The sequence below is a fragment of the Helicoverpa armigera genome, chromosome 13 (genome assembly GCF_030705265.1).
Source record: "Helicoverpa armigera isolate CAAS_96S chromosome 13, ASM3070526v1, whole genome shotgun sequence".
Lineage (NCBI taxonomy): Eukaryota > Metazoa > Arthropoda > Insecta > Lepidoptera > Noctuidae > Helicoverpa > Helicoverpa armigera.
In genome coordinates, this window is record NC_087132.1 from 9,151,261 (window position 1) to 9,163,979 (window position 12,719).

Sequence of the window (12,719 nt, forward strand, 5' to 3'; positions counted from 1 at the left end):
ACAACATCTGGCCTGGGTAACGTAGACGTTTTCTTTTCGTGTTTCAAAATTGCAAAGAAGTTTGCGCTGTCAGTAATTTCGACATTTTTTATATTTATTAAGTTCTGTAACTACTAAAAGAATCGTAGTTTTCATATAAAATTTCTTATTTATGCTCGTATGAACTGCTCTAGTATCGATATGTAGGTGTACCCCTCACAATCTTTCAATACTCGGGAGCGAACACGGCGTGCCTATAACCGCGCACTTCAGCATCGCCTCCCGAAAGAGCGCGCACGACAATTTTGCTGATTGGAAGCAGTCGATGAATAAATTAATGTCATGCATTTCAGAAACTACAGTACGAATGTGTTGCAGATATCCGAATATTGGGTTTCGATTTGCTACTGTAGGACAGTGTGATAAATGAACACATCAAAAGTATTAACTAATAATTTAATCGTAACTAAAATTAACTACTACAGATGCAGTTCAATATCCTTGTAACATCCATAATTTTAGTGTTAGTCAATATCATCTATATTCTTTACAATAGGGCGACAATAAACATGGCATCTTAAAAATAATCCTGATATTTAACCAAGCTGTTAAACATAAAATATGTTGGAAAAAATAACAATGATAAGATATATCAACAAATAAATGAATATTGTACAATATACTACATAATACAATACTTTGGATAGTAGATGAACATTCATGGTATTTTAACATTGAAATGCAAAAAGCAAGGTGACTTATCACTACTTAAATTCAGATAGAGAACTTAAACACCCTTCCGGACTCTTCTACGGCACCCTTGAGCCGTGTCAAAGTAGTTTTGTTTAAGTGTTCAGTCTTCACGCCCAGTTTTAGAGCCTCAGATAAAACCTCCTCACACTTTTCTGAATTGTTTTCCACCAAGTAATAATTTATGAGGCGTGAGTAAGCATTGCCTAACGACGCCTGTGATAAGTGTTTATTAGATCTCAATGTGCTGATCATTTTTTCAATGAGTTCTGGTTGTTTTCTAGTGTGACACTCCTGCAATAATCTTCTGAACATAACAACTGGTGCATTGACCAGCCATTTTGACCATATTAAATCAGCTTCTTTGTCTTTGCCTGCTAATAGGAGTTCCATCCATATTAAATTGGCAGGGAGTAACTTTCCTTTTTCTGCTGCTATTTCGGCTATTTGAGTGCCTGTAAAAAAAGGTTTTTGTAATTTAAAACAAGAATACATTCATGGTGAAACTAAGAATATGCTTCATATTTTGAAGAAGATTTCATAATACTCAGTACTCACATTTAGTCACAAGCTCTGTATCTTGAATCGCGTCAGCAAGGGCACCACTCCTCGGGAATTTTCTTAATGCAACATCTAATTCCTCTTCTGATTTGGTCGATTTTATTGTAAGTAGTAAATTGTCAACATGTTGTGACCCAGCGCCTCTCGCGAATATAGCCTTTGTTAACTTATCGTCGTATGTCACATTCCGTTTCTGTGCATCGGTAATGTATTTGCCCAATTGTTGAATTTTTTCCACATTTCCTTCATCAGCCAAAGATTTCAGTAAATATTTCAGGACGCTACTCTTAGGCATCACTCCATGTTCAATAGACTTGATAGCGGTATCCATTGCTTTCGACAATTGCCCATCCTTAATCATGGTCTCAATATGAACAGACACATCGTTTTTGGTTGGTTTCTGTGGTTCTTTTTTCGCAACAATTTTTTCAACAACATCGCCTTTTTTATTGACAGTTTTAACGGGTTTGTGGTCAGGTATAATAAACGGGACCTCCCTATTCTTTGATTTCAAATGTTGGCCGAGATATGAAAGGAACTGGTCACTGGGTATTTCGCCTTCTTCTTGCAAAATTGTCCAAAGACCGAGGGCCTTGTCAGTTTCATTAGCCTTGCAGTAAGTTACGAGTAAATGATAGAAAATGTTAGAGCGGTCAATATGCGATAATTCCTTTGTAGCTTCGAGTAGACCTTCAAGATATTCGGATTTCCCTTCCTGCAAAACATATGAAATAACATAAGCTTCAGGCAAATAAAAAAAATATTTCTGTTTGCCTTGAAGGAAATTCAAAATGGTTGGACGATTTTTTATCTGTTTGATCTTAAAAAAAATTAAGTACTTCAGATCAGTTTTAATGAAAAAAAAATAAGAAAAATAAAAGTAAACAACAGCATTACCTCCACGTATCTCTGGCAGGCGTCATCAAGTCGTCGGTGTCGGGTTTGCAAGCCAGGCGTCTCTAGGATCCGCCGCGCCTGACGCAAGCGGCCGCACTCTACGAACGCGAGCACCAAGTCATGCAGGATGTTCACTTCTCCGTGCACCTGGAATCAAATTATTTATAACCTGTTTACTTCTGAGATTAGACTTTCGCCAGAAAAATGTAGTGTCTATGCGAGTCTCAGCACATTTTTAATGAAAAATTTATTTGAAGTACATCTTAAACGGCTGAGATGATGATTACATTTTAAACTGTATATTTTATATATATATATTTTTTTTCTTTGTCTTTATTGTCATCAATATTTTAATAATCTTATTTTCTTGATAGTGGAATGAGAGCATCATTCTTGCAATTATGTGTCAAATATTGTGTTACAATTCATTTATGATAATTTGCACTGTCTTCAAAGCTAGACTAAATATTTAGAACTGCCCTTGAGTTGAAGAACTTAGCACAGAACTAGCAATATACCTGTGTACTAAGATCGGCCAACCACTGCAATTTGGTAGCATCCTCCTTCATGATCAATGCTTTCATCAGTTCGCCTTTCCATGGAGTACTTCTGAATTTCTTACAACAATTTTCAAATTCTTTCAATGCGCCATCAATATCATCTTTCAGTATGTGTACTTTGATGGAAGGACCCAAAATCACATTTGTGGGCTCAATGTAGTTGCAGTCAAGTAGTGTGCTTGTCATTTCTTTCACCTGGAAATTAAAACACAGAAATTACTTCAAGAAGAAATACTATCATAAAAAATAAAATTATCAAGTAATATTATCAGATATGCAATAATCAAAAGACACTTACCTGTGCCTCATTTTTCTGTTCTGCCAATGTATTTAATATCTGCCAGCATTTCGAGTTCAACATAAAGCTTGGGTTTTCTTCAGTCAGCTTATTAGTTTTCAAATACTCCACAGCTTCATTGAATCTGTTGGCCCTAATTAAGGCGTACGCCATTAACACTATTTTATATTTGTTTAGAACAAACTCCGGGTCCTTTTCGGCTAGCTGTTTTTTGTAAGCATCAGCCCGTTCAATGTCATCATTTTCACAATAAAACTCGAATAACTGAGCTAATGTCGCTGGTGTTAGTTCGAAGTTTGTTGTTTTTAAGTCATCTAAGTAACTGTTCAACTTGCTGACATTGTTCTCCTTTATGTAAGCTACAAGTAGCTGCTTCTGAATACGGTTCAAGTTGTTTGCGCCCTTGCTCTTGAGTTGAGATAGCTGATTTTCTATTTGCGCAGTAGTTCTGGGGACACCCGACCTGCGCTGACTCTCAATAGGTACCAATTCCATTTTAGACGTCGATAACTTCGTTAGCAACTCCGACAGCCTGGTGGTCATTTTTTCTCCATGAAACTGTTGGATTTCTTCTGCCGCCTCATTTGTTATTCTTAAGCCTTTAGAGTAAATACCTTGGAGAAGTGCCTCTGCATATTCCGGTTTGGTCAAACTTTTTATGGACGTCTTGACGATGCGGCTAATTTCGTAGATATCCTGTTTTTCCTCGCTTTGTGCGTCATCATTAGCGGATTCTTCTTCGGCTTGCGCGCCTGGGGCTTTGCTACAAAGAACGTGAAGTATGGATACAAATGAGTTAATATCTTTAGTTTTCGTCACTGCTTGGATGAGGGACCTAGACACGAGGTTGTAGTTGCCCCTCGGACGATATTGCAGAGCGATTTGAGCCGCACTCTTCAGGTCTCCTGAATCTAGGAGTTCAACCATCACATTTCTTGCACTATGTATAGCTGGAATATTCGCGATTTGTAGTTTGACTATAACATTCTGTGGAGTGCCATTCTTTATCAAGTATGGAATAACATAATCCCTCAAAGCTTCTCCAGTTGCCATAATACCTTCACTGGCCATATTTCTTAAGATTTGCAGTAAGCCCTCTTCATCATTTTCTTTGCCTTTCTGAGCCAGCAAAGGCCAGTAGTAATGTGGCCTTATTTCTAGACCCTCTTTCTTTAATTCTGTGAAAAGCTTTTGCGCTAATTCCACTTGACCATGTTGAAGGGCTCCTTCTGTTGCGATAAATAAGGCACTTGGCACCAGACCTTCATTCTGCAACTCTCTGCAGGTCTGAATAACCTCATCAGCCGGTTTGTTAAGTCTCAGCAGCTGCTTAACGAAGAATGCACCCTTAAATGGAGTATCTTCAATATTGGTTGCTTTTGGCATTGTTTTCATGATTTTCCTAGCAGTTTCCTCTTGTCCCTTGTTAAGTAGCCTCAGTATGACATTACACACATCTTGGTTATATCCTAAACCTTTTTGCAAGTAGGGGATCAGTTGTTCTACCTTATCACCATGTCCGCTGGTGGCCATATGTTCGATTACTTCCAGAACATCCTACAATACAAATATAAGTTAATTTCAAAGTCAATGCACAACTTGAATGCACAATATTATAAATGAATTAAAAAATAAACTTACTCTGTCAGTCATTATAGCTTCTTTTTCATTTGCAGTTTTGATGGTTGCCTCAATTCCATCAATGTCACCTTTCTTGCCATACCCACATGCCAGCAGTGTGTATGTTCTGTTTGAAGGTTCGAGTCCAGCTCCAGCCATGGTTTGGAGAACAGCCTTAGCTCCATCAGTGTCACCGTGGAACGCATGGCCCATTACTAAAGCATTCAGTACGGGTTCAGACACAGGCATGCTGAGTTCTCTCATCTTTTCCAGCACTTTAGTGGCGCCTTCAACATCACCTTCTTGGCAGTAACGCCACATCAGTCTTTGGTATGTTACTCTGAATTAAAAGAGAACAAGTTTATTTAGGAAAGCAAATGAGAGTTGAATAATAAACAAAAAAATATATATTTTTTAACCCTTTATTATGAACTAGCTTCTGCCAGCGGTTTCACCCGCATCCCGTGGGAACTACTTCCCGTACCGGGATAAAAAGGAGCCTATAGCCTTCCTCGATAAATGGGCTATCTAACACTGAAAGAAATTTTCAAATCGGACCAGTAGTTCCTGAGATTAGCACGTTCAAACAAACAAACAAACTCTTCAGCTTTATAATATTAGTATAGATGAAGTAGAACCCTGGGTTTGGATTAGACTGAACCAAGTCAGATATAAAATTATCTACATTTCTTTTACCTGTTAGGCTGCAATCCTTTTCTCTCCAACTCTTCCAGAAACTTAGCTGGTGAGAATTGATGCTCATTTTCAATGTAGACCCTCAACAAGGCATTGTAGTGTGAGATGTCCATAGGTATGCCTCTTTCAGTGAGAACACTCCATATCTTTTGTACCAGTAGAGTTCTCTGTTCTGGTAATTCTTCTGGTACCAACTCACCTAGAAAGAGTACATAATACATGCTAAAGTTGATAACGTATGTTAGAATAAATTTTTAAATTAAGACATTCACAGTCATATGGCAAACTATTCGGTAAAGAAATGGCACAACAATATAGAAGACAAAATAGTATTTTCATTGCAACTTCTGTAAGTGATTTAGTAACCAAAGGCTCTTTCTTGAATTCTTATTAAAAAATAAGTTACTGCGAAAGATAGTTCTGATTCAGTGTTAAAACAGTATTTTAGAAAAAAACTATCAATGAAATTAAAGATTTAGTCTAAACAAAACCACAAAAGTATCTTTACAATCACATATACAACAATTAACAGTTTCTTACCACAACATCTGATGACCAACAGTGATTGTGAGCTGGTGATGTCATTTTTGGACCTGATTTCGTCGAATACTTCATCGATGTCCTTTTTTGTGATTCTTCCAAATTTACGCACTTCAGCGTCTAGTTTCTGTAGCAGGGGTTCTAAGCTCTCCTTTTTCTTTGTTGCGTAGTCTCTCATTAAAACACTGAAGACGAAAAATAATTAAAAAATATATATAATATATACATTTATGTAAGTACATAAAATCTTAACATTGATATCAATCAATGTCCTAGCGATGTGATGCCTTAACACTTTAATATTATTTAAATTTTGAACATAAACCATAGCATAGGTGTCTCTGCTGGTGAGCAAATATATAGTAGATTTTTTTGATGAGATAAGATTGTTACCACATAACCCTATTCAGAGTTTGTATAGGATACAACTAAGTTGATCTTCTGTTTTGTAAGTTTACAAATGTATATAAAATAGAATTAAACGTCAGTCTTTATTTTACAAAACCTTCTTACTTAATTTTATACATTACAGACAATTTTAAGGCTTCTCATACAGCAACCTCAATCTTATGAGAATATTATTTTCTAGATAATACATATGACAGAATGTGGTATATTCATAATCATATTAGATTATTATATACTTACTTATTGGCGGCACATAGAGCTTTAGGATTAATTAAAGAATTCGCTTCAGCGGTCTTAGCCGAGTTCAGGATAAGCGTTCGGGCCGCACCAGTAAAGTACCGCACAAACTTTGTAGACCTTAAAAGCGAAGACATTTTGTTTCGGGGTATCTTTAAAACATTAATAATAGAAACAATCCCGCTTTAATTACGGCAGGAATCACTGAACTTATTTCAAAACCTCAAAGGCAGCCAGGAACTACCTGAGAAAAGAACTTTGAGGTTATAGTTATGTCATTTCACGAGCATAGTCAAAAAAGTGTCTATGGGCATGAGGGAGTAGTTAGGTGTTGCTAGGTAAACCTTAGTAGTCCTCCAAAACATTCGCGAATAACTCGGCGAGATGACACGAGGGCCGCGGCCGCCGACTTTGCGTCGCAGCCGCAGCAATGTTAAGTTGGCCGAAGTAAACCGAAGTGCCCCTCTATACTCCTCGTATTCGCCTAACTCAAGCCAATTTTAATCTATAATTGCAGAAACATAAAGAATTTGTTCGAAATTAAATTCTAACTCCACGGACTAGTGGAAGCATCAGTTCAAGAGTAGCCCAAACATAAATAGGTAGGATGACAAAGATGAGGAATGTATTCTTTCAGAGGTACGGCTGTCGGCTAGTGTTCTATTGTGGCTGTGTCTGTGTTGCCATTTTTCTTGAAGTGTATGACGACGATTTTCACCGGCTGTCAACTACTATGACAGCCGTTATGACAGCCGTCAGCTGTTTTTTTACTCAGGCGGGCGGGCTTGTACACGAGTTCACACGACGCAAGCATTTTTACATACCTGGCGGTATTTGGCACAGTTGATTTCGAGCAGAAGGTTTAGCCGGTTGTTATCATAAATACTAAAAATCTCTTGGATTTAAAGAAGCTAACAACCAACAAGAAAATATTAAAATGGTAAGTTTTATTACAACTTCCTTTGACTTTGATTTGACCTTTAATTACCTAGCGGTGTTATTGCGGGGTTTCTTTATCAATTACTCGATTGTTACGCGAATTACGACTGTAAAGATTGGTAGAATGATATTTTATAGGAAGTTAGCAGCCATTGTGAATCTTTGAACCTTCAATAAGTAATATTGGCATACAAAATGAAGTTTTTTTTAAAGTTACGTTGAAAAAAAACCTGTTCTTGTCATGCTCGCACACCGAATATATTAATTTTATTGTAGTTTTATTCTTCTGTTTCAACATGCCCAATTATCCCTAAACTTTTTGAAAGTTACTGTTAATTTGTCCTGTGTAACCATGGTAACCTGTGTAACAGTAATTTGGCAGTGATCTTGTTTTGCACCTGTTACATAATAATAATAATGCTGTGCTGCATTGGCACAAACATGAGTTCTGAAGGCGTTGGTACTTTTTAGTTTTTGGAAAGAATTCAAGTTTCTAATTTTACTGTAGAATCATTTTTCTTGCATATTTTTTTATGTAGGGTATTTTGTGATACCATCCAGTGTTAACAGAGCTGCAGAGTTAGAACTCATAAATTTAGAACTTGCAATTACATTGAAATATCATTCATACATCATACTGTAACACAGTACACATAGACAAGTAGTTAGATTATCTGATTGCCTGAAGTTAAATGCTATTTTTCTATGAATGTGAGGTAGTTAAAAGACATTAATGAGTCTGCACTTGTATAGGATATGGATTATATTTCTCTACTAATTGTTAACAAGATATAAAAGGGAGGTCATGTTCTGACCCTTACTGAACAGGTGGATACTTATGACCTACTTGTTAAGCTTATCAAGCAAATAACTATTCTAATGAATTACTTTAGTGACTCAATTTACTGTATGCTACATTGTAATCTTTGATCATTTTCAGGCTGAACCTATCAGAGTTGTTGTCACCGGCGCTGCTGGTCAGATCGCCTACTCTCTGCTCTACCAGATTGCGTCTGGTGCCGTGTTCGGCCCCAACCAGCCAGTCTACCTCCACCTTCTTGATATCGCCCCTATGATGGGAGTCCTTGAAGGTGTGGTCATGGAACTGGCTGACTGTGCCCTGCCTCTTCTCGCTGGTGTTCTGCCAACAGCTAAACCTGAGGAAGCATTCAAAGATGTTGTTGCTGCATTCCTCGTTGGTGCCATGCCCAGGAAAGAGGGTATGGAAAGGAAAGATCTCCTTGCCGCCAATGTTCGCATTTTCAAGGAACAGGGTCAAGCCCTTGACAAAGTTGCCCGCAAGGATGTGAAAGTCCTGGTTGTTGGAAACCCAGCTAACACAAATGCTCTTATTTGCTCTAAGTATGCTCCATCCATTCCTAAAGAGAACTTCACAGCTATGACTCGCCTTGACCAGAACCGAGCCCAGTCTCAGTTGGCAGCTAAAATTGGTGTTCCTGTACAGAATGTAAAGAATGTTATTATTTGGGGTAACCACTCATCTACCCAGTTCCCAGATGCATCCAATGCAGTTGTGACTGTTGGTGGTGCTCAGAAACCTGTGCCTGCAGCTATCAATGATGATGCTTACTTGAAATCTACCTTCGTCACAACAGTTCAGAAGCGTGGAGCTGCCGTTATCGCCGCAAGAAAAATGTCTTCTGCTTTGTCTGCCGCGAAAGCCGCATCTGACCACATGAGGGATTGGTTCTTGGGTAGTGGCGACCGTTGGGTGAGCATGGGTGTTGTCTCCGACGGATCATATGGTACCCCCCGTGATGTCGTATTTTCGTTCCCTGTCACAACCGCCAATGGCAAATGGAAGATCGTACAAGGCCTGACCATCAATGACTTCGCTCGCCAAATGCTCGATGCTACGGGCAAGGAACTGGCCGAAGAAAAACAAGAGGCCATGGACGTTTGCAAAGATTGATCTAGCACATAGAGTAATAAGCAATATAGATTAGTTTATACATTATGTACGATCTGTAGCCGCTCATTAATTACAGTTATCACAGAACGGCTTCATTGTGATCAACATAGCTATTAGTTTCGAAGGTCGCACGTAATAACTTATCTGTCCAATCTGTCATATCATCTGACTGCAAAAATTTGCTTTAATTAGGCATTTCTTTTATGGTTTTGAATATACTGTTTTTTATTTTCATATTTCAAAGCATTTATATTATATAAATTTCGTAATATTTTTGAGACTTTTATTTTATTTTTCTGGTTCATATTTTTTGAATAATTAGATATTACATAAGTCTATTCTGTTATCATGTTTTCTGTTAGTTGTAAATTGATAACACACTGAACCATTGCTTGATGAAGGTCACTGTAAATAAAGATTATTATTATTTTATGTTATGTTTTATGTTTAATTATCTCATCAGCGGTATTTTGTAGTATCAGCCCCCATATGATAGGTATCATTTTTTTTAATTAGACAATCGTTAAGTTATTCTCAATTGATTAGACTACAATTGACTGCAATCGAATAGAATTGAAACACTAGGTCTCAAGGTTGAAATGAGACAATGACATACAATTATTATGAACTCAATTTTTAGGGACCTTGTATAGTTTACTTTCTATAATGTACAGTAGCTAATGTTTCGTTCATTTATTATTACAAGGTACATTTTATTAGTAATGTAACAAAATTGTAGATTTCGTTTTAGCATATAAACCATATAGTTTTATTATTTACTAATGTTATAAAACTGAAAAGTTGTTTGCATGAACACGCTAATTTCTAGAGAAGTGAGAGAAATTCTTTCAGTATTTGATAGCTCATTTATCAAGGAAGGCTTCAAGTTGGTGCGGAGAGTAAATCCCTCGGGACGCGGGTAACACTGCGGGGAACAGCTAGTCACTTACCTATATTGTGTAAAATACTACATATCATAATACAATCTTCGAGTTTAATCAATGTGCCTGTTCGGAATGTTGTTTTTCATCGTTATGATAATCTAGATTATAGAAATGAATCTGCAGTTTTATTGGAATGATAAATAAAATAAGTGGAAAGATATAATAGTTAATAGTCGATTATCCATTGTTTATCGATATCTACATATAATGCAGGATACTCATAAGAGATTATATTGTTTATGAACAATATTTTCTTTATCAGGTTAGTGGAGCAGTGTTTACGATATATGTTTTATAGTTAAAACACACTTCATAAAAAGATCTATTATCTCTAGTAGAGTAACTAGGGTAGGTATTCAGTTGGTGACAAAGCCATATTGTATTTAGCTTTGTTTCGCGGTTTGATATGCCCGTGGCCTATGACCCATGCTTCGGTAGCTAAGGCTATGGGTGATAGCGTCATGCTGAAATTCTTCCTGACATGTTCTATTAAAATGCACTGTTGATGTATCCAAGATGCAACTTTAAAGTTAATTGCAAAGTATAAGTACTTAGTACTTACATACTTTCGGTAGGTACAGTTGCTCAAAACATAATTTCAGTAAAAGTGGTGGTGAAGACAACTAACTTGCCTACCTACCGATCCCACCGGAACAACTGGATCCCACTGAACAACAACATTCCACTGGATCTATATTTGAAATGAATTCTACTAAGAACATCTTAAAATATTTATTAGGTGTGCCTTAAAATTCTGAAAAACAACGTACCTAATATAAAATCTTCCAATGCATTGTATAATGATACATACGTATTGGATGGTGATAATAGGGTGGAATGTTATGTTCGTCATAACAAACAAATGATATCACTATCAGTAGAAAACATAAAATATGTTAACTGAACTAGCTATCTGCAATGGTTTACATGGAGTAAATTGGAGTAACATGTTGATAGCAGCGCCACTTAGTCTGTATTTTGATTTAGATCGTGGTTATAAGTAAGAAAACCTACAAGTACCATGGACAAGTAAGTTGTATAAATTAGAGGATGCTGAAGAACGGCGTCCAATGAGAGAAGCTGTATTAGGTACTATTGGATAAATGGGTTGATTTACTAAACAATATTGAGTTCTTTCATAAGTATTTGTTAAGGTTCTGGACAAACTAAGCAACATCATAAATTTGTTTCGTATAAGTTTAACTGAGTTCTGACACGGTTATATTTGTTAATAAGTAGGTATTAGGTACCTATCTACTTGAGTGTCTAGCAAGGAGGTCGCTAGCGTCATCAGTTGTACTTATAGGTCATCGATATCTTGCCTTGAACTTGAACTATGATGAATAACTGGTATGAAATAGGTAGGTACTTTTTGTACTTAATACTTAAAAAGTAAGGAAAATACAATAATTTTCAAAAGTTGACCGACTTGATAGAATAATATTGATAGGTGGTTAAGTATTATACTTAGTAGGTATGATCAAATTATTCCAAATCCGATTCTACTTTAGGTCGCTTGCTTGATTTGGTGCCTACCTACACAGAATCCAAGGTAGGTACTAATGATCCATACATAGGTACCTTCCTAATTCAAGGGCAAAAAGGAAATAAACACTAAGGAGTATGGTTTTTGAATTTCACTGAAAAATTACGTTACGTTTTAGTTTATTGAAGTTCCTTCCCTAATTATTATAGCAAGCAAAGACTTTCAGGCAACTCAGTGATCTGGCTGCACTAGGTACCTATGGTACGCTGTGAGAAGTAAATCTTTGTTTATTTATCAAGTCTCAATTCTTTGTACATAACGTCCCCGGAGACCCCTTAAATAATTAGCGGCAACATAAATACTTAATCATATAATATACTTAGGTAATAACAGCGAAATCCAGTAGGTCCCGTTTTGCCCTTTGGGTACGCTAAAAATCATGTTGGTAGTTATGGTTCAAAAAGTTATATTTCAACTTATTTAGTTTTATTTTTTTTTATTTAGTTTATGGTAAGTAGTGCCTTTGTTTGACTATGATTTCTACCTGTCAAAATTTTTAAGAAAAGCGCGGGAAAAGAAAAATAAAATTAGTGTAGTTGATAAATTAAATTATTATTGCTCTTTCATCGTCTCTTCTCTCCGTCTCCTGTGGTAAGTTGTATAAAAAGTACTTATGTATATTTAATAATGGCTTGTGTTTAAACACCGCCCAAAAAGTAGGTACCTACCTACTTACGTATTTCGCAACCAAACAATTCTAAACGGTGACCAAAATGGATTAATCGTCACCAAATAACGTTTCCTAAAATATTATGTAATAAATCCATTTTTTCCTATTATTGTCTTGCATAAAAATATATGGACGCCTTAA

At 36.5% G+C, this 12,719-nt stretch overlaps 2 protein-coding genes across 2 annotated transcripts; one reads left to right on the forward strand and one right to left on the reverse strand.

Moving 5' to 3' along the window:
• Nucleotides 1–421: 421 nt before the first annotated feature.
• Bsf (bicoid stability factor) lies at nucleotides 422–6,852 on the reverse strand. The gene is made up of 9 exons (XM_021337296.3): nucleotides 6,550–6,852; nucleotides 5,902–6,086; nucleotides 5,362–5,560; nucleotides 4,687–5,005; nucleotides 3,046–4,602; nucleotides 2,706–2,942; nucleotides 2,188–2,334; nucleotides 1,288–2,005; nucleotides 422–1,184 (listed from the first exon to the last, which is right to left on the reverse strand). The coding sequence occupies exons 1-9, from the start codon at nucleotides 6,681–6,683 to the stop codon at nucleotides 754–756; spliced, it is 3,927 nt and encodes a 1,308-aa protein (XP_021192971.3). The 5' UTR covers nucleotides 6,684–6,852; the 3' UTR covers nucleotides 422–753.
• A 442-nt stretch (nucleotides 6,853–7,294) lies between these two features.
• Nucleotides 7,295–9,850, forward strand: Mdh1 (Malate dehydrogenase 1). The gene is made up of 2 exons (XM_021337302.3): nucleotides 7,295–7,486; nucleotides 8,426–9,850. The coding sequence occupies exons 1-2, from the start codon at nucleotides 7,484–7,486 to the stop codon at nucleotides 9,416–9,418; spliced, it is 996 nt and encodes a 331-aa protein (XP_021192977.1). The 5' UTR covers nucleotides 7,295–7,483; the 3' UTR covers nucleotides 9,419–9,850.
• The last annotated feature ends 2,869 nt before the right edge of the window (nucleotides 9,851–12,719 follow it).